Source organism: Cricetulus griseus, chromosome 7, assembly GCF_003668045.3.
Source record: "Cricetulus griseus strain 17A/GY chromosome 7, alternate assembly CriGri-PICRH-1.0, whole genome shotgun sequence".
Classification (NCBI taxonomy): Eukaryota; Metazoa; Chordata; class Mammalia; order Rodentia; family Cricetidae; genus Cricetulus; species Cricetulus griseus.
In genome coordinates, this window is record NC_048600.1 from 133,755,615 (window position 1) to 133,782,703 (window position 27,089).

Below are 27,089 nucleotides of genomic sequence, written 5' to 3' on the forward strand. Positions count from 1 at the left end.
TACACACAGCCTGAGCCTGACTACATACTACACACAGCCCTGACTACATACTACACACAGCCTGCCCTGACTACATACTACACACAGCCTGCCTGACTACATACCACACACAGCCTGACTACATACCACACACAGCCTGACTACATACTACACACAGCCCTGACTACATACCACACACAGCCTGACTACATACCACACACAGCCTGACTACATACCACACACAGCCTGACTACATACCACACACAGCCCTGACTACATACCACACACAGCCCTGACTACATACTACACACAGCCTGACTACATACTACACCCAGCCTGACTACATACTTCACACAGCCTGACTACATACTACACACAGCCTGACTACATACTATACACAGCCTGACTACATACTACACACAGCCCTGACTACATACTACACACAGCCCTGCCTGACTACATACTACACACAGCCCTGACTACATACTACACACAGCCTGACTACATACTACACACAGCCCTGACTACATACTACACACAGCCTGACTACATACTACACACAGCCTGACTACATACTACACACAGCCTACTACATACTACACACAGCCTGACTACATACCACACACAGCCTGACTACATACCACACACAGCCTGACTACATACTACACACAGCCCTGACTACATACTACACACAGCCTGACTACATACTACACACAGCCCTGACTACATACTACACACAGCCTGACTACATACTACACACAGCCTGACTACTACATACTACACACAGCCTGACTACATACTGACTACATACAGCCTGACTACATACTACACACAGCCCTGACTACATACTACACACAGCCTGACTACATACTACACACAGCCTGACTACATACTACACACAGCCTGACTACATACTACACACAGCCTGACTACATACTACACACAGCCTGACTACATACTACACACAGCCCTGACTACATACTACACACAGCCTGACTACATACTACACACAGCCTGACTACATACTGACTTGAGCTTAACTTAGTAGCTTTTCACTTCCTTCCCTTCCTACCCCATGTTTCTTATAGAATACTGTCTATACTGTCAAACTAGTTGAAATTTAGTTTTTAGTTTGTTTTGTTTTGTTTTGAAATGAAATATCTGATCTGGACGTCTGAAGACCAAGCTGTCTTCACACTTGCTGCCATCCTCCTGCCTCTGCCTCCTTAGTGCTAGCACTAACAAACTTGTTCTGGTTTCTTGTTTTTGTGGTTTTTGTTTGTTTGTTTGTTTGTTTTTTCGAGACAGGGTTTCTCTGTGGCTTTGGAGGCTGCCCTGGAACTAGCTCTTGTAGACCAGGCTGGTCTCGAACTCACAGAGATCCGCCTGCCTCTGCCTCCCGAGTGCTGGGATTAAAGGCATGCGCCACCACCACCCGGCCTTGTTCTGGTTTCTTATAGAAGTTGTTTCTCAGTGTGCATTTTCTTTCTTCCCTTTTTTTGGAGACAAGGTCTCTATGTAGCCCTGGCTGTTCTAGAACTCTCTAGTTCAAGGCTGGTCTTGAACTCGGATCCAGTTGCTTCTGACTCCTGAGTGCTGGGTTTAAAGGGGTTAAGTTACCATACCCAGCTTCCTTCCTTCCTTCCTTCCTTCCTTCCTTCCTTCCTTCCTTCCTTCCTTCCTTCCTTCCTTCCAGGTTTATTTTGTTTTTAATTATTTGTGTGTCTGTATGTGCATGTAAGTGGCCCAGGGAGACAAGAGGTGTCAGATACCTGGAGCTGGACTTGTCAGTGGTTGTGAACTATTCACCATTTCATTGCTGGGACCACAACTCTGGTCCTTGCAGTTAGTACACTCCCTTAACCACTGAGCCAATTCTCCAGCCCCCAAATTTTATTTCATTTGCTTGTTTTTTGAGACAGGAACTCACTGTTTAGCCTAGGCTAGCCTTGAACCTCAGCTTCCCGAGTACTGGCATGAGCTACCATGCTTGGCTAAGGAAAGTGTTTTTAAATTTTTGTGTAGTGAGTCCAGCATCTGTCCTTCTTTGAGGGATGGTTCCTTCCTATTGTTCTGTTCTTATCCATGTGGGTATGTACATTAGAGATTGAACCAAGGGTCTAACATATGCTAAGCACATGGTCTAGCACCAAGCAATATACCTAAGTCTTGTTTGGTCCTTTCCTGTCTCTTTATGTACCTTAGGGTTTTTGTTGCAGTTGTTGAAAATTGGTGCTTTGGAAATCATATTCTTCTTGTTGTTTGCTGGGGAGAAGGGATGTTGGTTTGCTGAGAGCCATGCAGACTTTTCATTTAGTAACTGAGATGATTGTTCTTTAGCTGATACACGATACAGCATGTGCCTGGCTGTTATTTTGATAGATTTCCTGAAAGCCAGTCTTCCCAGTCTAGGAGTTGGGTTTGACTAGGCCTATCTTCATCTCTGGTTAGTCTTGCACTTTGCCTGAGGAGCAGCCCACGTTGCTCATTTGCATTCTAGTGTCTTGATTCCCAGAGAAGTCCTCAAAGCCCATGCCTCAGGCAGTTTTGTTTCTGGACCAAATTAATTTGTCTACAGCAATGAGGGTTATTGGTTTGGCCTAGAAATTTTTTCGATTTTTGTTTTTTACTTGAGTTCTGAGGGTTGGAGCAGATGATTATAACAAATTTGGAGACTGCCTTGAGCTGTTATTGGTAAGCACTCAAAGTTAGAAAGCATTACTTGGAAAGATGACTGCATTGCACGTGGTTGTAGATGGTTCTTTAGCACTCACCAGGTCAGACACTGAATGAAGGGATCAGCTGACCTGTGATGAGGATTATAGACTAGTTTTTGGAGTTGTCTGAAGAAAGTTATTCTTAAGAGGTTCAGATACTTGTTAAACTGAATTGGCAAGATGCTGATATTCCCAGTTTGTCTTTTGTGCTCTGTTGCACTCACTTGTTTTGTACTTTCACGCTCTTGTGATGGCCACTGGGCCTGGGACCTAGACAAATCTGTACTGCTGTTACACTCCCAGCCTCATCCATCTGATAGTCTTTTAAATGATCAGACTGTATTTGAAAATATTATGTATAATACTTGTTATAAAGAACTTTGAAAAATCCCTGCAGTAGATGGGGATGGTAGAGGGTTAGGGTTCTGTAAGCAAAAGCTCAGGGAAACACTGACCTAGGCCACTCTGGGTAGAAAGAAAAGTTTAGGACTGGAGAGATGACTCTTAACAAGAACACTCACTGGCTGTTCTTCCAGATGTTGATGTCCACTTTCATCAACCAGATGGTGGCTTAAGATCATCTATAGTGGGACCTGGTGCCCTCTTCTGGCATAAAGGCATGCATGCAGTTAGAACACTCATACATAAAATAAAAAATATTTTTTTTTAAAAAGAAAAAAAAGTTTATTTTGGAGGACAAACTCCTGGGTTTTCCCAGAGGGTAGATTATAGCAGCTTGTGGGAAAGGCCTTGCCAGTTTTATGGGGACAGGTTTGTATGTGGGGTGCTTGAGCCAGAAAACCTGAGGGCTAGGAAAGGGGTTTTGATCTGTTGTAGGCTTGTTTGGATTAATCTTGAACTAGATGCCCTTTGCTGGAGATAGTTATCTGTTGGAGGCAGATAAGGGAAGTAAAAGCTTGCCTAACAAACAGGGACTCACTTCATGAGATTGCTGAGGGATGCTGATTTTATCTTTTTGTTTACCTGATAACAATCCTGTTTACCCTGTAAGAATCCAGCCTCACAGCCCAGACTATCGTTTAGGACTTGTTCAGTGGCACTGCTGTTTTTTGGGACCTGCTTTGGACCTAACAGATTGGAATTTGGTTTTAAATAGTAGAAGCCCTGTTGGAGATAAAATGTTGTGCCCTGTCTGTGTTGGCATTCATCTCCCAGTGTAGTCTACCTAGGCTGACCTCAAACTGTTATCAGTTCTCATCAGCCTTTGGAGTATTGGGATTGCAGGTGCATGGCGCCATACCCAGTATTCGCTTGTAAACATCCGTTGTGATGTGCTGTACGTGAATTTCTATCTGTTGGACATGATGTGAATTACGTAGTACGCCCGCAAGCATGCGCACGCGCACACATGCGCCCATGGATTTGGCTCTTGTCACCATAGGTGACTAACAACCTGGAACTGAGGTTCCAGGGAATCTGACACACTATTCTGACCCTGAATGAACATAGTGCAGGCAAGCAAAATGTTCACACATGTAGTCAGATTTTTTCTGTGTCCCAGCAGCCACTTCATAATAACCACACCGAGCCTTAATATTAATTATAAATGCTCAGCCAATAGCTCAGGCTTGTTACTAGCTAGCTCTTACAACTTTTAACCCATTTCTGTAAATCTATGTGCTACCCCAAGGCTCGTGACTTGTAGCTCTACCCATTTTGTATGTCCTGACTTGTTCTCCTCCCTCTGGCTGGCTGGTGACTCCTCTGACTCCGCCCTTCCTCATCCCATCTTTCTCAGTTTGGCTTTCCCACCTGACTTTATCTTGTTCAGCTATTGGCCGGTCAGCTTATTTATTAAACCAATCATATCGACACATATTCACACAGTGTACAGAAGGATTACTCCACAGCACATACATATAAGGTAGAAATTAAAATATTAAAAAAATAGATTCTTTGCAGTCCTCATAGCCTAGATAGACTTTGCTCTTTTTAAAAGAAAAAACATTTTAGATTTATTTATTTTATGTGTATAAGTATTTTGCTTGCATGTATGTCTGTGAGCCACACTGTGTGGGTACTGGATCCAGAATCCAAGTCTGCAAGAACAACACTCAAGATCAACCATGAACCATCTCTCTGGCTTTGGGTAGTTTGTATTTTTGTTTGTTGTTGTTTTTCGAGACAGAGTTTCTCTGTGTAGCCCTGGCTGTTCTGGAACTCAGAGATCTCCCTGCCTCTACCTCCCAAGTGCTGGGATTAAAGGTGTGTGCCAAGGAGAATTTGAAGAAATCATAAAGGAGGAAAATGTACTTGACAGTCTTCATCTGCATTTCTGGCTAAGTTAGAGTAAATGGATTAAATATAATAATGTGAGCAGAATAAGATTTTCTGTTTGAATCCTGTTTTTCCTCTGATAAGAAATCAAGACCTGTTTTTAAAAATGTGCGTTTGGTGTCTAGTGGGATTATAACAAATGAATTTGGACCAGCAGGATGGTTACCACAAAGCCTGAGTGATTGACTTCTGAGTTTAGTCCTCAAACCTACATAGTAGGAGAGAACCAGCTGTCACATACCGTGGTGGACACTTCCTCTACTAAATAAATAAAAATGTCACCCCCCCCTATAAATTAGCCTAATAAAATTTCTAACAAAGAGCTGATTGGTCACTGTGGAGGTTAAATCCTTTCTTTGTGTGAACTAATATTGTCCATTAGGATCTGAATTTTTTTTTTAAGATTTTTATTTATTTATTATGTATACAGCATTCTGCTTCCATGTATATCTGCACACCAGAAGAGGGCACCAAATCTCATAATGGATGGTTGTGAGCCACCATGTAGTTGCTGGGAATTGAACTCAGGACCTCTGGAAGAGCAGTCAGTGCTCTTAACCTCTGAGCCATCTCTCCAGCCTGGATCTGAAGTTTTAAACAATTTAAGAGTGTGTGTCAAGGGTGCAATCTTGTGTGGGTTCTTTTTTTATTTGTTTTTTGTTTTTGTGAAAAAAGGACTGCTAAATTTGCCTCCTAGGCCTGTCTCAGACAGGAAGAGAATTCTAGTTCCTCATTTTGACTGGGCTGATAATATTGTTTCTTTTGGATTTTAGGTGGATGGAAAATGATTCTTATCTTGTGAGGGATAATAGCCTGGCTTACTGTGTTTCCTCCTTGTAGATTTTCTGTACTAAGCAAACCACTCCTCTGTAGAATTTGTTCATAGGCTAAAGTTGGCATGTAGTAGGAACAGTTGAATCTAATAGGACTAAGGAAAATGAAGCTCCATTTCCTGTTAATACATAAAAGGATAACTGATGAACTCCCTTTTAGAATGAGTGTGCGTGTGTGCGCGAGTGCGCGTGTGCGAGTTCGTGTGTGTTTCACTATTGAAAAGGGATTGAACCTAGGTCCTCATAGATCCCAGGCAAACACTCTACCAACTGAAGCATTTTAGCCCTAGAACCATTGCTTTGCTTTGTTTTGTTTTTCTGAGACAGTTTTCTTTTTTGTAGCCCTGGCTGTCCTGGAACTTACTCCGTAGGCCAGGCTGGCCTCAGACTCAAGAGATCTGCCTCTCTGCCTCCCGAGTGCTGGGACTAAAGGCATACGCCACTATGCTCAAAATGTCTTTTTGTTTTTGTTTTTTAATGTTTTTTGAGCAGTTACAGGTTGAGTGTGTTAAGGGTAAAGAGATTTCCGTAAATAATCTTTGCCCAGTGACTAAGGATCATATAAACTGTGAGTCAAGATTTTGCTTACCACACTAGGCAGCAGCTGAGCACTTTTGTTTAGAAGTACGTGAACGTCTGCTCCTGGCAGCCATGTTGGGCTCTGAGATGGGATGGCCAATAAAGGGCAGGAGTTACCAGCTTGCTTCATTGCTTGCTTCTCTGGATAGTTTAGAGTGTGCTGTGAGGGTGAACTGGGAGCATTTATTGCCTATCAGTAACAGTGGAAACACCAGTCAGTGGTCTAGGACAGCCTTGTAGTGCACTTAATTCCTTTCCATATGATCATCTAGTTTGCCTCTAACAAATCAGGATATTTTAGAGAAATTCTATGAAAAGTGGTCCTGTGTTAGATATAATACTTGCAGGGGGTCCCACTGGAAACCTACAGGTCTGGTGGGCTTAAGAAAAGAGGACACTGTGGGCTATATGTGATTCCACACTCCCTGCACCTTGCGATCCAGACTGTTAGACCTCTGAGGAAAAAACGCAAGGATGCGCTTCTCACTAAGTGGGGCAGTTGAGGCTATAATTAACTCCTCTTCAGGGCAGGTCAGAATGGGCTGCCAGGGTATTTGAGGCTAGATTTTCAGGACCGTTGCTTTTGGAATTTGACAAGGCATTGTAGACCTGTATAAGATACAAAGACAAGTCGCCAGGGAAGGGCAGGGAGAATAACATGCTAAGGGAGGCATGTTCTTGCAGCCCTGCTGTTTCTTTCTTCCAGGTTTTCTCCTTAGTTGTAGTCCTTCGGTAGCCTGTGGGTCCATCCTCATCCTACCTGCCCTCTTCTCTGAGTACATAGAACGACTTACCTGTCCTTCCTTTCTCCTGAGCATTTCTCTAATCCCTGCTGAGTCACCAGGAGACAGATACGATTTCTATCATTGTCATTGCTTCTTTACTGTAATCCAAATGCAGAAGTATCCTGGTTCAGGTCAACCTTAATGAAAGCCACTTCTGGGGCCTGTTGAAGTCAGGATGCTTATCATCAGTATCCATCTTCACTGTCACCTTCCACACTGTGCCTCCTCCAAGGCCCTGGAATCCCTGTCCTGAATTCTAAACCATAGATTAGGTACCTTTGCTTTTGAATGTATATGGAATAAAGAGGTGAGAGAATTTGAATAGTATGCTTATGAAATTAGTCTGTATCTTTAACTGTGGTTCATTTCATTTCTGTAAAGCCTTTTTGTTTTGTTTGTTTCGAGGCAGGGTTTCTCTGTGTAATCTTGGCTGTCCTGGAGCTTGCTCTGTAGACCAGGCTGTCTTTGAACTCACAGAGATCTCTCTGCCTCTGCCTCTGCCTCTGCCTGCCAAGTGTTGGGATTAAAGGTGTGTACCACCACTGCCGGTACCACCACTCATTTCTGTAAAGCTTTTAAGAATGTGAAATGTAAAATTCATTCTAGTTCAGATGAATACATAAAATAGTTTTATTTGAGCTATTATGGATAATGCTGCTGTGAATATTCCCAAGTCCTTTTTTTTTAGTCTGTGAGAAAAGATCTCATGTAGCCCAGGCTGACTGACCTAGACTATAACAAGTAGCCCAGGATAACTGACCTAGACTATAACATGTAGCCCAGGATGATTTTGAACTCCTGACCCTTCTGTTTCACTCTCATGACTGTCACAATTATAGGCACATACCACCATACCTAGATTTTAAGTTGGGAAGCTTTCTTCAAAATTTATTTATTCAAAAAATTTATTTTTATTATTGTTAGTATTTATTTATTTGCCTATTATTTGGGATTAAGTACCATTCTGTAGATCAGACCATCTTGGTACATCTTATAGGTTCATGCTGGCCTTGAATTCTTGGTAGTCCTGTCTCAGCTTCCAAATATTAAGATTACAAGTGTGTGGAACTATGTAGCTAAGCCTGACTGTTTTTGTTCCTTTGAAACAGGGTATCACTATGTAGCCCTCCCTGGCTGGTGTGGAATTCTCAGTCACCCTCCTTCCTGCCTCCAAGAAAGAATTGTTTTGCTTCTTTTGAGTCAGGGTCTCACTGTGTAGCTTTGGCTGGCCTAAAACGTGCAATGTAGACCAGGCTAGCCTGGAATTCACAGATAATCCATCTGCCTCTGCCTTCCGTGTGCTAGTATTAAAGGAATACACCACCACACCCAGATAAAGGATGTTGTTCAATTTTATTTTATTTTATTTTATTTTAATGTGTATGAGTGAACTCATGTATGTTCCTGCTGGGTTTGCTTCTTAACTCTTTGTTTCCTGACTGAGGGTGGTGCATGCATTTACCTTTTATGGTTATAGCCATGTTGGAGGGAGAAAAGATGCTGTAAACTGAAGCTGAAGTTTGCATTCCCCTGCTGGCTGATAGCTTTGAAGATCTTTTCATGTGCTTATTAGCCACTCCACTGACACTTTTTCGTGCAGACGTGATGTGAAGTGTTGGGAATGAGGCATATGTAGGTGGGCTTGCGACATTTGTCACCCAGGTGCCTGAGTAGGTGGAGTTATCAAGAGTCCTGGTAATGAAATACTTTACCCAAAGTCAAGTGTGTAAAAACTCTTTAGTGCTTTGTAATTCAACTTTGTGATTAGAAAAAAACACCCCCTAGGCATTATACTCATTTTGCTCAGACCCTTACAGGTAACACTTTGTCCAGTGTGTCACTTCAGAGTTAAGTGTGTACACCCTAAAATGCAGTCAGTATGATTTTCAGGGTTAGGGGAAAAGGACACAATTGTGTTTTGTTTGTTGTTTTAAATGTAATTATTGTTGTGTGTCTGTGAGTATGCATATTTTTCACAGAACGTGTGGGGGCGGTCAGAGGACAATTTTCAGGAGTTTGTACTTTACTTTCTCCCTGGGTTCTGGGGTCCAAATTCAGATGATCAGGCCCCAGAAGCTGTCCTGACTTGGTTGGTTGCTATTTTAAGAAAGCTTTCTTTTCTTTTTTTTTTGTCTTTTTTTTTTTTTTTTTAGATTTATTTATTTATCATGTGTACAGTGCGTGCCAGAAAAGGGCACCAGATCACATAACAGATGGTTGTGAGTCACCATGTGGTTGCTGGGAATTGAACTCAGAACCTCTGGAAGAACAGTCAATGCTCTTAACCCCTGAGCCATCTCTCCAGCCCCAGTAAGCTTTCTTTGAAGTGTACTTTATATAGAACAGAACAAACCTAATTTTTGGGAGCCTTTCAAAGAGTTTGGTTGAAGCTCATACATGCTAGCAGTGTCCATCTCAGGCTGGAGAACAGAGCATCGACTTTAACCTCAGAATTGCAGGCATCATCTTCCCGTGGAATCCCAGGCAGTCCCTGCTGTGTTTTCCTAGATGAGGTGTATGAGTGTCAGGATTTCATCAAATGCAATTACATGGAACAAACTCATGTTGACTTGCTTTGAATGATGTTTTTGTGATGCATCTCTGTTACTTGCATGAGTGGTTTTCCTTTGCACTCAGTTAGTGGCATTCTGTTGCATGGAAGAACCGTTTGTGGGCCCATTCTCCTTTTGCTCGATGTCTGTGTCATGATGGATGTCATCAGCTCCTATCTGCTCCTGCACTTGTTCTCCCGTTGCCCTTTTTTGTTTCTTCTCTTTTCTTACTGGGTTGAAGCTAGGGCCTCATACATGCTGTACACACACACACTATCACTGAACTAATCCTTACCTTTTTACTTTGTATTTTGAAATGTGTTCTCACTCTATTGCCCAGGCAGGCTTTGAGCTTGTGATACTTTCTCTGCTTTCTGAGTAGCTGGCATTACAGGCCTGTACCACCATTGAGCCTGCGTTTCCAACAGCAAATTGTCAGACAGTGGGTGTAGAGCTCTTCTCAGTCTTTAGGGACAAAATTATTGATACAAAGTTGGTTGTGTAAAGAAACTCAGAAAAAAAAAACCCTCTCATCACAAGCCACTGGGACACTGCACCAGGTCATGAGAGTCTTTGGAATCAAGGTTCACTGGTAGGTGTGCACAGAGGCAAGTCCACCTGTGGAAATGAACTACACCAATGTTTCATTCATTCATTCTGTGTGTGGATGCTCTAACTAAGGGCCACTAATTACCAAGTTTCAATGTTTGTTTAATTCCTAAGAGGCCACTGACACAATTGGTAGTGAAAGTATTCATTGACTCTTTGGAAGTTTTCCTTTACTTTTTTCTTACAAATTTCTTTAGCCTAGAAAGAGGAATTTTTCTCTTTATAAATTTACCCTTTTTGGGTTTTTGACACAGGGCTTGTGTAGCTAAGACTGACTTTGGTCCTCCTGTTTCCATGCCTGAAGTGCTGGGATTGCAGGTGTGGACTGTGACATCAGCTTCAGAATCGAAAGTTAAGGACAGGTTTTAAGTTAAAAAGCACTGGCTGCTCTTGCAGAGGACCCAGATTCAGTTCTCTCATGGTGGCCTGCAACTATCTGTAACTCCAGTTCTAGGTGATCTGATGCCCTCTTCTGGCCTCCATGGGCACCAGGCACTCACACAGTGTACAGACATACATGCAGGCAGAACACCCATTCATATAAGAAAAAGAGAGAGAGGGTTTTTGTTTGTTTGTTTGTTTGTTTGGTTTTGGTTTTGGTTTTTGGAGACAGGGTTTTTCTGTGGCTTTGGAGCCTGTCCTGGAACTAGCTCTTGTAGACCAGGCTGGTCTCAAATTCACAGAGATCCGCTTGCCTCTGCCTCCCGAGTGTTGGTATTAAAGGCGTGCGCCACCACTGCCCAGCTGAGAGAGATTTAATATAGATGTAATCACAGGCATTAGAATCAGGGAAGAAAGCCGGTAGTTCCACACATCTTTAACCCCAGTGTTCAGAGGCCAGGGCAGAGGTATGAAGATCTCTGTTAGTTCAAGGACAGCCTAGTCTGCATAGGGTCCTAGGACAGCTGGGCTACATGGTAAGAAAGAAGAAAGGGGTGGGAGGAGAAGATCCCCAGGCAAAACTGTTAGAGGGTTTGCTAGGACTGTAGCTGTTTTAGAGGAATCTGCACTCATGAGACCCCAAGATCATGGGTGTCAGTATGAAAGAGTTAAGGGAGAAGGATTTGGTTTCAAACTTGAAATGTGCCATGGGAAATAGTTTCCACTGGAGTTGACTGAGGAAATTCCAAGAATAGGCAATGGTTTCCCAGAGAGCAGGGACATTTGTCCCTTTACTGTAGGGGAAATGGGTTGGTTGCAAGAAATTGGTTGGAAATACTGTGTTTTGTTTGTTTTTCAAGACAGGGTTTCTTTGCATAGCCCTGGCTGTCCTGGTACTGGCTCTGTAGACCAGGCTGGCCTCAAACTCCCAGAGATCCACTTGCTTCTGTTTCCTGAGTGCTGGATTAAAGTCGTGTACCACCACCACCCGTTGGAAGTAATGTTATAGAAAACAGTTTAATGAATCATTTGAAGTTGTTTTATAAAGAAGACATCTGTAATTTTAAACTGTTTTTCTACTTAGAGACTGTTTAAATATGATTGATTTTCATGGGGTTTTGTGTTGGTATAAAGATCTGGCTTGTACCTAAAATAGATGTTAGTGAACCCTTTGGTCCATCAGCTCAATGCTCCAGACTGGCCTCAAACTCCCAGAGATCCACCTGCCTCTGCAGGATTTTTTTTTTTTTTTTTCTTCCCCCAAGACAGGGTTTCTCTGTGGCTTTTGGAAGCTGTCCTGGAACTAGTTCTTGTAGACCAGGTTGATCTCGAACTCACAGAGATCCACCTGCCTCTGCCTCCCAAGTGTTGGGATTAAAGGTGTGCACCACCAACGCCCGGCTGCCTCTGCAGGATTAAAGGCATGTGCCACTACTGCCCAACACTTTCTATTTTCTTATACTAGTCTGAATACTATCTCTGTGTGTCTGTCTGTCTCTCACACTCTCTTTCCCTGTCTTCTGTCTATTTGGGGTGAAGGACAGGTCTCGTGTAGCCCAGGTTGCCCTTGAACTTTCTGTTTAGCTAGAGTTGGTCTTGAACTTCCAAGTGCTGGCTCACAGGTGTTTGCCATTATGCCTAGCTAGAGTCTTATGAAATACCTTACTTGTGGTTTGGCTTATGAAATGACTTGGATTTTGAAGTGGGAAGGGCCTACATTCTCACTTGCAGTTTCTGTGGTGACGCTCAGGCTTCTGGTGAATAGCAGCCATAAACTGACCATCCATCTTTGTTTTACAGGTGCACTTTTAGGTTTCCGAGCACAAATATCAAGATAACATTCACAGCCCTATCCAGTGAGAAGAGAGAGAAGCAAGAAGCGCCAGAGTCGCCAGTTAAGCCTGTGCAACCGCACATCTCGCCCCTGACCATCAACATTCCAGACACTATGGCCCATCTCATCAGCCCCCTTCCCTCTCCCACGGGAACCATCAGGTATAGCAGAGGCTGCAGGTGGCACAGTCACAGGTCTTTTAGTCACATAAATGTACCAAGTGACCCTATCTATTTTCACTGCAACTGGCTGTCGGCGGTTTGCTCGAAGTTTCTGTGTTGTGAATTGCAATTCTCACATGTTGGTAGGTGTGGGGTTCCTGTTTTGTTTGTGTCCCTTTGGGTTTGTTTTACCAGGCCATGTCTGTGGCCTTGGAATTGGAATTGCCTTTTGGAGTCTGGTAAGTACACCAGTGGCTACATAACTGAAGGCAATTACACTCTAACCAAATCTCCCAAGTTACCCAGAGATAAGGGCTAGAGTCCCATGATCCCCTCCACCACCCATAACTGATGGTTAAGAGGGCTTGCCTTGTGATAAGCAAAGGGGTCAAGACCAGGCTGATGAAACCCACAGAAACAGCTGACCTGAACAATGGGGAGCTCTTGGTCCCCAGACTGATAGCTGGGAAACCAGCATAGTACTGATCCAGACCCCGGGAACATTGGGTGTCAGTGAGGAGACCTCGGAAATCCATGGGGCCTCCTGTAGTAGATCAGTACTTATCCCTAGCATAGGTGTGGACTTTGGGAGCCCATTCCACATAGAGGAATACTCCCTGAGCCAAGACACATGGGGTCGTATCCCAAAGGATATGACAGACCCTGAAGACCCGCTATGGAAGGCCTCACCCTCCCTGGGGAGCAGAAAGGTTATGTGATAGGTAGGGTTTTAGTTGGGGGGTGGTAGGGGAGGACAGGAGGGAGAGGGAACTGGGATTGACATATAAAACAATCTTGTTTCTAATTTAAATTTTAAAAAAAAAGGAAAAAAAAGAGGGCTTGCCTTGCGCAGACTCTGTGTGAGTTTATGAGATGGCATTGATTGTTGTGTCTAGAGGTTGAGACATTACTGCCCTTGGCTCTGTCTTCCAACTTACTCGATGAGCCTTAGAGGGAATAGTAGAAAAAAAAAGACTTATTTCTGAATGAGCTCTCATTTGTTGGTGGCAGAGAAGAGCACTGAGGGAAACTGGGGCAGTATGGGGTGGAGCTGGGGTGTTTGGGGGTCTCTGACTTGATGACTAAGTCTGGAGCGCTTGCAGTCCTTCTTTATTCATTGTAGAACTGACAGATAATCTAATTATATTTCTTCCAAAACTTCTCACAGACTGAGAGTGACTGAGTCTTTAGATACCAGACTCAAAGCTGAAATTTAAACTTCTAAGGGGCTGCAGAGGTGGCTCAGCCTCTTTTGGTTTTTTGAGACAGGGTTTCCCTGTGGCTTTGGAGGCTGTCCTGGAACTAGCTCTTGTAGACCAGGCTGGTCTCGAACTCACAGAGATCCTCCTGCCTCTGCCTCCTGGAGTGCTGGGATTAAAGGCATGCACCACCACCGCCCGGCGAGATGGTTCAGCCTTTAAGAGCACTTTCTGCTCTTACAGAGGGACCCAGGCTCAGTTCCCAGCATAGCATGGCAGTTCACAAACATCTAAATCCAGTTCCAGGAAATCCAAACCCTCTTCTGGCCTCCAGGCACCAGGCACACATGTGGCACATGTATGCATAGGCAAACACTTCAAACATGTAACATAAACCTTTAAAAAAAAAAATAAGTTTGAGGAATGAGAAATGCCTTAGAAGTTAAGAGCACTGCCTGCGTTTCCAGAGGATCCCCGTTCAAGTCTCAGCATCTACACGGCAGCTCAGTGTTCATAACTCCAACTCCAGAGGATCTGACACCCTCACACAGACATACATACAGGCAGAACACCGATGCACATAAAATTTAGAGAAAATTAAGTTCCTGTTGGCTGTGATGGTTTGTTTTCTCTGGTAGAATAAATGGGGCACTGTCTTCTCACAATTTGTATTGAGAGTTGCTTTCCCTGACATATTTTGACTTAAAGCAATCTTAAATACCACAAAGAATTCTTTTTTCTTTTTATAATTTATTTAACGTGTATTGGTGTGAAGGTGTCAGACCCCTAGAACTAAAGTTACAGACAGCTGTGAGCTGTCTTACGGGTGCTGGAAATCGAACTCGGGTCCTCTGGAAGAGCAGCCAGTGCTTTTTAAGCAACGAGCCATCTCTCCAGCCTCCCACTGAGAATTCTTAGGAATACTTTTTTCCCCCTTAGGAAATACTGCTATTCTCATTTTTTGTTCGTTTTTGTTGTTGGTTTGTTTGTTTGTTTGTTTGTTTGTTTGTTTGTTTTGAGACAGGGTTTCTTCTTGTAGCTCTGGCTGTCCTGGAACTAACTCTGTAGACCAGGCTGGCCTCGAACTCAAAGAAAGCTACCTGCCTCTGCCTCCTGAGTGCTGGGATTAAAAGATGTTCGCCACCACGGCCCAGCTTTTTTTTACTTTTGTTTTACTTTTTTCCCAGTTTAGCTAGACATGATATTTACAATTTCAGTACTTCAGAAATTAAGGCCAGAAATTGCTGCATGTTTAAGACCAACTTGCAGTACAGAATGATGGTCTGTCTCAAGAATAACTGGCACTGGAGAAATGTAACTCCAGTTCTAGGAGATCCAACACCATTTCCTGACCTCCTTTAGGTACCCACATAGCATACATGCAGGCAAAACATTCTAATAAATAATAAATAAATCTTAGAAAAAGAAATGTTTGTTTTCCCTAATCTCAGATTATATTGAAGAACAATACTATGTTTGCTGTAAAGTAGACTTTCCCCCTCTCTTTCACAGTGCTGCAAACTCCTGCCCATCCAGTCCCCGGGGAGCAGGATCTTCAGGGTACAAAATGGGCCGTGTGATACCATCTGACCTCAATTTAATGGCTGACAATTCACAGCCAGAAAATGAAAAAGAAGCTTCAGGTGGAGACAGCCCAAAGGTAAATGTCTATAGTCTTGTAACTGGGCCTGGGGAAATGTTAGGTAGACATTGATAACCTGTGTGACAAGTCCTTTTAGGAATACCATGTTGTTTTAGTTCAGTTTCCCTGTTGCTGTGATAAAACACTGACCAAAAGCAACTTGTGGGAGGAAAGGGTTTGCCTTATGCTTTCATATAATGGTCCATTACTGAGGAAAGTCAGGGCAGGAAGCAGGAACCAAAGCAGAGCCTGTGAGAGGAGTGCTGCGTATTGGCTTTCTTTGCATGCTTTTACAGCCCAGAGTCACTGCCCAGGTGTGGCACTGCTGCCAGTGTGTTGGCCCCTTTCACATCAATAATTAATCAAGAAAATGCACCACAGATATTCCTATAGGCTAATCTGATAGGGGCAATTCCTCAATTGAGGTTCCCTCTTCCCCATTGATCCTAGTTTATGTCAAGTGGACAAAAGTTAACCAGTACACCACATCGGTGAAGTAGGCATCTATATGGATTTAATTCTGGTGTAATTCTGAATATGCTGTAAGTATCATGGTTTGTAGTGTATTTTCTAAATCCTTAAACACATGTGAGGACCCCAGGGCAACTGTAGGCACAGTGTAGCAGAATATAAGAAATTGGTAGTAACACAGAAAGGCTGTTGTTGTTGTTGCAGTATTAAGAAAAAGAACAGTCTGTACATATTGTTACTTCCATTATATTTTTGACATGTTCGCAAAGAACACAACAGTGCCATGGAGTGAGCAGGTCATGGCTGTGTACCTCGTGCACACAGAGGCAATCTTAGATGGTGGATTGAAACATCACAGTAGAAAAGTGGTGACTATATCGCCAGAACTAATAGTGGTCTTTGTGACTTAGAAGTTGTAGACTAAAGCCATGCAGGAGCTGCTGGGTACTGGCTATATTTAATGCTCACTTTGCAAAATTTGTTTCATCTGTTTGGGTATTTTCTATATTAAATTATTTAAAAATAAAAATATTTTTATGCTCAGTATGGTGCTGTATGCCTTTAATTTCAGCACTTGGGAGGGAGAGGCAGGAGGATCTCTGAGTTCAAGACCATTGTAGTCTATATAGTAAATTTCAGGCTACTGGAGGTACATAGTGAGACATTGTTTCTAAAAACACAAAAACAGCATTTTTAAGGCCAACAAAATAGCTTAGCAGATAAAGGCAGTTGTCACCAAACCTGAAGATCTGAGTTTGATTCCTGGGACCCACATAACATATAGAAGAGAACTGACTCCTGGAACAAATGCAAACACCCTTAGAGATGTAAGAAAAAGCCCTAGGAAATACATTGGCCATTTGGGCAGGGATGGAGACTTGAACCTCTTGAGTCATTGACATGGTAAAGGACAACTGTTCAGCCACATCTCAGACTCGGTTAGGTTCTTGTTATCCCTGGTTCTTTACCTGGAACCTAGGAGTGTGCTCACGTGCTTAGCCAGAGCCTTTTGTGGCCTAAGTGATAGCAAAATGAGGTTAGCCATTTAAAGTGGGCTGTGGGAGCTTTCTGGATGCTGGCGTTGGTTGGATGGTTAAGGTTTTCCATCTGGAGAATTGACAAATCTGTACCATCAGCTCCGAGGACACAGCTGTCTTCTCCTTCATCAGCTCTGTTGCTTTATGCCTTCTGATTTTGCCCTTAGCCCTAAGTGCATCTCTAGTGAGATAGTGTTCTTATTCTTGGTTTTTTGTTTGTTTGTGTTTTTGTTTTTTGTGAAGACAGGGTTTCTATGTGGGACCATTCTTGCTGTCCTGGAACTCACTCTGTAGACCAGGCTGACCTTAAACTCAATGAGATCCACCTGCCTCTGCCTCCCAAGTGCTGGGATTAAAGGTTTGAGCCACCAACACCTGGCTCTTGTTTTGGTTTTTTAGATAGGGTTGTATTCTTTAGGCTGACTTTAAGCTTACTATGTAGCACAATAATGGTTTGTTTAAAAGCTATGGAAAATCTAAAAATAAAAGTCAGGGTTGGGGAAGTCTGGAGACATAGCTCAGCAGGCTTTTTTTTTTTGTTTTTTTTGGGGGGGGGTGGTTTCGAGACAGGGTTTCTCTGTGTAGCTTTGGAGCCTATCCTGACACTCGCTCTAGAGACCAGGCTGGCCTTGAACTCTCAGAGATCCGCCTGCCTCTGCCTCCCGAGTACTGGGATTAAAGGCGTACGCCACCAATGCCCGGCCATAGCTCATCAGTTAAGAATACTAGTTGCTCTTCCAGAGCACAAGGGTTCAAATCCTAACACCCACATTGTAGCTAACATACTATTCTAAGGGGGATCTGACTTTCTTCTGTCCTACATTGTACTGCATGCACACAGTACACAGACATACATGCAGGTAAAATACCCACATTAAACAAGTAAATAAAAATATATGTGAACAATATGCATCCTTGCAGTGCTGATGATCAAATCCAGGCCTTATATTGAATATGTGCTCTGAATGAGTGTATCATTTGAATATAGTCTTTTGCAGATTGCTTTCTTTTTTAAAAACAATTATTTATTACACACACACACACACACACACACACACACACACACACACACAGTGTTCTGACTGAGTATACCTGTATGACCGAAGAGGGCACCAGATCTCATGACAGATGGCTGTCAGCCACCATGTGGTCTGGCTTTGATCAGTTTTATTTTTTGCTCCTGTCATTTAAATTTTCTCCTATGTGGTGTCCCGAGTCCTGTGTCATGCCTGGGTTACCCCCCCTCCCCATAGCTTTTCTCTGTGTAATACCTTTACCTGTTCTGAAACTCTTTGTAGACCAGGCTGGCCTCAAACTCAGAGATCTGTCTGCTTCTGCCTCCTCGGTACTGGGAATAAAGGTGTGCGCCACTCCTGGCTCCTTAGTGGTTTTTAATCTTTCTATGCTACTCTACATGTAGTTTTCCATTTACTTTTCTCAAATTTTCCCCATTATATTACTTTTAAAATTGTTGCCAGGTGATGGTGGTGCACGCCTTTAATCCCAGCACTTGGGAAGCAGAGACAGTCGGATCTCTGAGTTCGAGGCCAGCCTGGTCTGCAGAGTGAGTTCCAGGACAGCCAGGGTTACAGAGAAACCCTGTCTCGGAAAACAACAACACTGTTGCAAGAGCGTATAAAAGAATACCCTTGAATCTTAGATGCTTTTTTTTTTTCTAACACAGGATGACTCAAAGCCACCTTACTCCTATGCACAGTTGATAGTACAGGCAATTACAATGGCTCCTGATAAACAGCTCACCCTAAATGGAATTTATACGCACATCACTAAGAACTACCCATATTACAGGACTGCGGACAAGGGCTGGCAGGTAAGTCCATTTCAGCTTGCTCTCTCTCATCCTGTGTGTTGCAGCTCCTGCTTGTCCAGTAAGGATGTCACCCCAGAAGTCACTAGAGGAGGGAGTCCCACAGTGCCCTTCTCTTATGTACAGAAGGAGTAGCAGTTGTGAAGAAAACTGAAACTGATGCTTTTGTTATCTGGGATGCATAAAGTTATCCTAACTTTTTCCTTAGAATGTAGTTTTTATACGTGGCCTGTATATAGTACAGAGATGAACAGTTGCAGAGTTCTACCCATCTCAGGAACCTTCACAGTGTTGCTGTTCTGGGGCTGGGGATCCCTGCATGGTTTTGTTGTTGTTTGTGTAGGTTTTGATTTTTGGTTTGTTTGTTTGTTTTTTGAGAAAGGGTCTCACTATGTAGTTCTGATTCTTCTGGAACTCACTATGTAGACCAGGCTAGCCTTGAACTCACAGAGATCTGCCTGGCCCTGCCTCACAAGTGGAAGGGTGAAAGGTATGCACCACCTCCCTGTAAGTTTTAAATCATAAGCAGCACAGGCTTTTCTCTGTATCAGTTCTGTGTTGCCATTTACTAGATGTGTAGAAAATTTACAAAGTTGAGGTGATTTGGGAAAGGGTAAGTTGGAATGCAGAATGTTAGCAAACAAGCAAACAAAACAATAAAAGAGATTTATTGTGGGTTTTTTTTTTTTTAATTCATAAAATAACCAAAAATGACAGCAGCATTATTGAGGCTTTGATTTGATGAGTAAAGGTAATTCTTTTTAAATGTTCAGTGGAGGATATAATGTGGGTGTATGTGGGGTGGTTTATTGAAAGGGAAAAAAAAACACTTGAAAATTTTATTCTGCTGTAGAAGACTATTAATCAGCCTGGCTTTGAATTCACAGAGATCTTTCTGCCTTTGTTTCCTGGGTGCTAGGGTTAAAGGTGTGTGCTACCATGCTCAGCTCTAAAAACTCCTTTTACTTGCATATGTACAAACACGGCAAAACTAGGTCCTTGGCATTGAATTTTAAGGGATCTGTAATCACAGAAAGTGAAAAGGAAAACCTTCGTCTCCCAGCCTTCCTTTCCTGGTGTACACAAGCTGTGCTAATCCCCAGGAAGTCCCTGGATTTGGAGAACATTGCCATATTCTATTCTGTGTCAAGGGCCTTAACATAGTACATATTAAATTCCAGCTGTATGGACTATTTTTTAATCTGAGAATAGGCTGTGGACTCGATGTTTCTCACCAATAGAATAATTGCCCAGCTTGTCCTAGGTTTGATGGTCAGCACTTTCCTGGCGCCCACAGATTGAAGTTGTCCTTCAAACACTATGATTGATGATTTTTAAAAGTCCTAAGGAATACTGACTTTATTCCGTAGGAGACCATGGAATACAGTCAGTGTGAGCATCTGAAGGTCCTTAAGGACTATGTTTTTTTGTTTTTTTAAGATATTTATTTGTTTGTTTGTTTGTTTATTACATATACAGTTACCTGCATGCGTGCACACCAGAAGAGGGCACCAGATCTCATTACAGGTGGTTGTGGTTGCTGGAAATTGAACTCGGGTCCTCTGGAAGAGCAGTCAGTGTCTTAACCTCTGAGCCACCTCTCCAGCTCCCCCCCCCCTTTTTTTTTTTTACGTTCAAAATTCTGATTATTTGAAATACCAGTTCACGTATTTCTGAAAGCTTGCATAAGACTTCAGTGTGGTTGGTTATGTCTGTGTGTTTCTGGTATATATTGCCCTGAGGGATCTCTGAGCAATGAGGTTTTCTTGCAGAAGAGCCTGGAAGGGCAAGGCCAACTTGTGCTGTAAGATGAGTATTTGGGACATGACCCTGGATTTGAGTCTTGCTGGCTGGCAACTGCCAGTGACTTCACTACTGCTAAAGGCAGGGAAGCATGGTGTGACTGTAAGAGTGCCTTCACTGTTGAATTGCTGTTACTTACTCAGACATGTTCTTCTCTGTACAGATGAAGGTTCATAAAGATGACTGCACCTCTCACCTGAGTGTGGCTGTTCCAGGAATGTTTCATGCCTCTTGGCTCCAGATAATTTAGTGGGAGAGGGATTGCCTGCTCCGCAGTCTGTTTTAGCTCGTGGGCATGCGTTTTTAACTTGCTCCTATCCTTGGCTTTGGGATATTCACATTCATTTGGTCTCTTTCTGCCTTGAGAGCCCAGCTGCCTTTCTAAAGTCTATCACTTAACTCTCTGTATGTCAGACCTTGCTCTGACATTTCCTTGATGGGAGTGGGGAGACCTCTCAACAGAACAGCCTGCTTAAGAAAATTGGGTTTCCAGGGCTGGAGAAATAAATCAGTTGTTTAAAAAACATCAACAGCTACAACTTGTGCACAAAGATTTCCATCCGCAGAATCCACTTAAAGATCTAGGCGGTAGGGAGTGAGTACAGACGGCACCCATCTCCCTTGGACCTACTGGCCAGGCAGCCTGGCCTATTTGGCAAGCCTATCAGAGACCCTGTCTCAAAAAATACCAATGTGTTTGTCTCCTGAGGAATGAACCTCAAGGCTGTTTTCTGGCCCCATACACACAGGCACAGAAGTGGGTTTCCACTTGAGTGCTATTCTAGCATTGTGTTAAAAGCCCTGTGTCCAGAGGGTTGTCTTTCAGTCTAACTTGTAGGATATTACAGGATCTGCTCATTGACACAGCTTTTCTGTTAATTTACAGAGGAAATTCTACCATGAAATGGAGCAGTTTGAGTGATTGTATAGAAAGAATATTTGTCTCTTTTGTTTGTGTTGCCTATGCTGGTCTCAAACTTGTGGTATTCCTGCCTCAAGCCTTCTAAATAGCTGGGGTTACAAATGCACTATCCTGCCTGCCTCCAAAATAATTACTTATAATTTTACCCAGCCTGGATGGATGTTTACTGTACCTATAAAAAAAAGTATGAAAAGACTGAGGGCCAGAGCTAGTTTGGGGTTCCCATCAGATGAGATCTCACTGAGTGGTGGGATCAGGAGCTCAGGCATTAATCTAGGACGGAAGCCTACTAGGCAGGCTCAGAGCTGAACATTGCTTGTTTTAGTTGTTCTTTATGTGTAGCATTGAAGAAAGACAAAGAATTGCTTTCAAGATTACACTGATTTATAGGTCACCCAAGTCTATCAATTAGGATTTTCATACTTGTAAGAACAGATTGAAGGCGTATTAATCTTAGGCTTGACCACCTAAAATTATAAGGAGAATGGGTGCTTTCCTGTTTGTCTCTGAACTAAGTGTCTTGTCACTTCTATTTGTAGAGTGTTGGCTTGGAGATTGTAGGTGACCATTTATGAATTTGATCTCACACTGTCTGCAGATTCTCTGGACAAGGGTGGTGAGGAAGGAGACCTAGACTAGGTGGACTCTGTAAATACTATGAAAATGAAAGTACCAGTTCCCTGATCCCAAATGCTCCATGAGTGGAGCTTTCAGGGCTCATGGTGGATGGAAATCCTAGTTACTGCTTCTATTTCCCCACTATGCTAATAACATGCAGACTAAGTTGTTCCCATGGGCTAGTGTATCTGGGGTCTGTGGAGTGAGTATCCTCTATTCTGCGGCTTTGTGATCTAAGTGTGAGAGTCTTCAATTCAGTACAGGGAACTGCTTACGTACAGGCATCTGCAAGGATCTCCCTTTTCAGGTAGAGTTTTTTTAAGTTGACTGGCTTTATCTGTTGTCAGGTTTCAGAATGATTCAGATTTTGGAATATTTGCCTGTGCATACCACAGTATCTTGGGGGAAAGAACCAACTTAAACATGATATTCATTTGTTATTTTTTCTTGTGCAAAGTCTGAAGGTAATTTTATGTAATATTTCTAGTGTGCCCATGCTTGATGGCAGTTTGACACATGAGGTCAAGTGTGTATTTTCTACTGGAGCATCATGTTGCCCTTAGTGTTTTGGATTTGGGTTTTTGTTTTGTTTTGGTTTATTCTTTTGGGTTTTGAGACAAGGGTCTCTCTGTGTAGTCTTGGCTGTCCTGGAACTAGTTCTGTAGACCAGGCTGGCCTTGAACTCACAGAGATCCGCCTGCCTCTGCCTCCTGAGTTCTGGGATTAAAGACATGTGCCACCATGCCTGGTGATTTGGGGTTTTTGAATTAGGGGTATTGCGCCTGTGTCATCTTTGTCTGGGTTGCTTCTCTTAACATACAGCCTTTGACTCTGCCTCTCCTCCAAACCTGAAAGGTCTGAATGCGGCTGGTGAAGGTTTGCCTTCTGTGTATGATGGGCACCAAGAACAGTCCTAACCCTTTGATTTTCTGGAATTGGAAGAAAGGTTGGTTGTCAGCAACACCTGATAACAAAACATCACAGCACATATCTTGGTTTGTTGCAGTATTGTAAGCCTCATCCAGTCAGACACAGCCAGGCCCCTTCACTCTGCACAAGATGTCCCTCAGTTCACTGAATAGTCAGAGGCCTTGTTTCCTGCCTGGGACTAGTTGATTCTGGAACAGTTCCCTGGGATTGATTATAAAGTAATGCTGAACATTTATTAGACAAGTCAGAACTTCATGCCATGGTTAGTTTTATTAGAAGGTTAATAGGGAATTGAGAAAATTAGGGATTTTTGGATATCCCCGGATTTTATTTTGAGTTATTACCATTTTGGAATTTTTATTTTAAATATACTCAAAGGTCTAAGAATATAATAGCTGTTAATTCATGACTTTTCATCCTGTATGTACTTCAGTGGTGTGGTCACATTCAGGTCACAACAGGCACTGTTTCAGACTCTTGGAAAACCTGAAGCTGAACTTTTTGAAGAAGAAAGAATAATGGCTTAGGGGTTTTTGTTTTTGTTTTTGTTTTGTTTTCCTGCTTCCTTGATGGAGTTTGATGAAGATGAAATAAACACATGGATATACTTCGAAAATACAGAGCCAAGCACTTAACTGGAAGGTGGAGTCAGTTATAACTCCTGGTCTTTGCTGACTTGCAAAATAAATACTTTATACTATACTAATATACTTTACATGGCATGGCAGACTCTGTCAGCTAATTAATTATGTGTAAAAACATGAAATAACAAGCATTTTTTAAAGGAGTGGCTTGTGTCAGCTATTTGTCTTCAAACAGAAAGAGTTGGCGATTTAGTATTGACTCCACCTGACAGAAGTCAAGGAGGCAGTGACAGGTCTGTGTCCTGCCTGAAATGGGGTAGAAATGGGAGATTGCAGAGCCTTCGCCCTTCCCATGCCCAGGTCCCCTCTCTTCCTGAGATTCCCTGAGTTGAGGCCACAAAGGCTCCAACCCAGAGCAGTCTCATTCAGCCAGGGCGGGCTGGGCCTTGAAGCCTCACTGTTGTGTCTGCATTGAGCATCTAGGTTTCTGCTTTACAGGACACTAAGGCTTGGGCTCATCTTCATTTCTCAACAAAGAATTATATGAATTCTACATATTTTTTTATGTTTCATAGAATTCAATTCGCCACAATCTCTCTCTGAACCGTTATTTCATCAAAGTGCCACGTTCCCAGGAAGAACCAGGCAAAGGCTCCTTCTGGAGGATAGATCCTGCCTCCGAGAGCAAGCTGGTAGAGCAGGCTTTTAGGAAGAGACGGCCTAGGGGCGTGCCTTGCTTTAGAACCCCCCTGGGACCGCTCTCCTCTAGGTAAGGACACAGGGACCAGAGGCCGCACCCACGGTCAGTAATAACACCTCAGTGTGCTGGCAGAGCTTCTTCCCAAAAATGAAGGCCTGTGGTGCCCTTGCTGGCATTGGGGTGGGGAACTGGGGAAAGGCTGGTCATGTTTCTGTTTCTTACTGTCATGTGTTCCATCTGTATTGCTTGCTGTTTCCTTGAACTTGATGCTCATTTTAGAGAAATTAGACCCCAGTAGGCAAGGTCGTGGGCACATGGTGTTTTCCTTTCCTTTCTTTGGCACATAAACAGTTCTTTAAAGCCACCTTCAGTTCTGTAAACTCAAGATTTCTCATTTGCCTGATTTTTAAAACAAGATACTTTTAACTTACTGACACTGTTTTTAATGGGAAAGAAATGAGCTTACTACAAGCCTTAAGGCCCCACAGTCTGCACACTGCTGAGTCCTGCTGACTGGCTGCCCAGGAACTGCTCAGGGAGGTGCCAGACTTTTCATGGAACTGAGCGGCCTCTGACATGCATGGGAAAGGTGTACTCAGTTGGCAGGAGACAGAAGGCTCCCTCCCCTTTACAAAGTGAGATGGATGGAGGACTCCTTTCCAGGGCATCACTGTGAAAACCCACTGTCTTCTTTTGGTGACCCAGGAGTGCCCCAGCCTCTCCCAACCATGCAGGAGTGTTGTCTGCTCACTCCAGTGGCGCCCAGACCCCTGAGAGCCTGTCGAGGGAGGGCTCTCCAGCCCCCGTGGAGCCTGAGCCTGGTGCCGCACAGCCCAAACTTGCCGTCATCCAGGAGGCGCGGTTTGCCCAGAGTGCACCAGGTAAGAGTACAGGAGGAGAAGTGGCAGCAGATGCCTGAATTTGGCACTGAAACAGTGGTGAAATTCCCAGGCGGCTTTGCATCCTGTGCCTGGTGCTTTGTATAGAACCAGTTACGTGGAAGGCTTCAGAAAAGCTTGGCGGCACTGGGAAGTCCCTCCCCTCCCCTCCCCCCTCCCTCCTCCCCCTCCCCTCCCCCCCTCCCCCCTCCCCCCCTCCCTCAAAGTCTGAGTGTGGTGAGGTTAAGGCCAGCCTGGGATACATAGTGAAACCCTGTTTCTAAAAATAAAACTCAGAAGAATCAATAAACAACTGATTGGAATAAAGATATATCCATTAGTGAGTAGATGGATATTCTCAGTTTACCTGTAAAACCATCATATAGAGTAAAATCTGAGCCTGGGTAAGGTCGGAAGATAAACACTTTGACTACTAGGTATGGCGGATGGCCCAGGGAAGCCCTAGCTTCCACCGGTCTTCAGCTGCTGATGTCTACTTGTGACTCTGAAAGTCTGGGTCTGCTTCTGAGCATTGTACCTCTGTCCTCGAAGGATGAGGATGGCTCGTGTCTCTAGGCCCTCATATAGGACATATTCTTGAAGGAAGAACCATAGAGAGGTATTGTGAGAAATGAAAACAAAGCAAAATTTGCAGTGTTTAATAGTTAGAGAAGGCTCAGTGGTTAAGAGCACTCTCTGCTCTTACAGAGGACTTGGGTTCAGGTTGGGTTTCTAGTACCACATTGTGGTTCACAGCCATCCATACCTTAGTTCCAAAGTATTCAATGCCCTCTTCTAACCTCTGTGGGCACTAGGCACACATGGTGCACAGACATAAACGAAAGCAAAACAGTCAAAAGGGTAAACAAAAATAAACCTTGAAGGATCTTAATAAAGAGACTACATGTAATGTTCTGTATTTTACAGTGTAGTGTTGATGTTAGTAAGAGCTTAGTGTGGGAACTGTAAGACCAAGGGCAGTGCAAGCCTTAAAACACTGCTCATGTTTTCTCCCAACAGGGTCACCTCTCTCTAGTCAGCCCGTCTTAATCACTGTCCAACGGCAGCTACCCCCGGCCATTAAGCCTGTCACCTACACTGTTGCAACCCCAGTGACCACATCCACCTCTCAGCCACCTGTGGTGCAGACGGTACACGTTGTCCATCAGATACCAGCAGTGTCAGTCACTAGTGTGGCTGGACTGGCCCCAGCAAACACATACACAGTTGCTGGACAAGCTGTGGTCACTCAGGCTGCGGTGCTGGCTCCTCCTAAGGCAGAACCGCAAGAGAATGGCGACCACAGAGAAGTCAAAGGTGAGCAAGGAGACAGAAGGCTCAGTTGTCCTGGCCTGTTTTAATATGTTCCTTGGTTTTTGTGTGTTTGTTTCTTTACTTCGTTTTTGGGGGTGGCAAGTGCTAGAAATTGGGTCCACGGACATCCTAGGAAACTAGGCTACATCCCTAACCCACTGTTACTTGGTTTTAAAGATCTCATTTTTATTTATTTATTGCTTTTGGTGTGTGTGTGTGTGTGTGTGTGTGCGTGCTTGTGCACATGAATCCAGGTATCCTTGGAGATCAGAGGTCCTCTTAGAACTAGAGTTATTGACCAACATGGGTGCTGGAAATCAAAACCAGATCCTCTATGGAAGTAGTGTGTGCTCTCAGACATGGGGCCATCTCTCCATCCCATTACTTGTTTTTAAACAGTTTTGCAGTACTAGGTGACAAACCTAGACCCTTGTA

At 43.5% G+C, this 27,089-nt stretch overlaps 1 protein-coding gene across 1 annotated transcript in view; it reads left to right on the forward strand.

Annotated features, from left to right (window-relative positions):
• Foxk2 (forkhead box K2) overlaps positions 1-27,089 on the forward strand; it is a 54,733-nt gene that overhangs the window by 20,744 nt on the left and 6,900 nt on the right. Inside the window, exons 4-9 of the mRNA XM_027425858.2 lie at positions 12,534-12,728; positions 15,440-15,587; positions 18,762-18,908; positions 24,338-24,531; positions 25,168-25,343; positions 26,361-26,657. Of these exons, the coding sequence (XP_027281659.2) occupies positions 12,534-12,728; positions 15,440-15,587; positions 18,762-18,908; positions 24,338-24,531; positions 25,168-25,343; positions 26,361-26,657 (1,157 nt within the window). The remainder of the gene's footprint in view (positions 1-12,533; positions 12,729-15,439; positions 15,588-18,761; positions 18,909-24,337; positions 24,532-25,167; positions 25,344-26,360; positions 26,658-27,089) is intronic.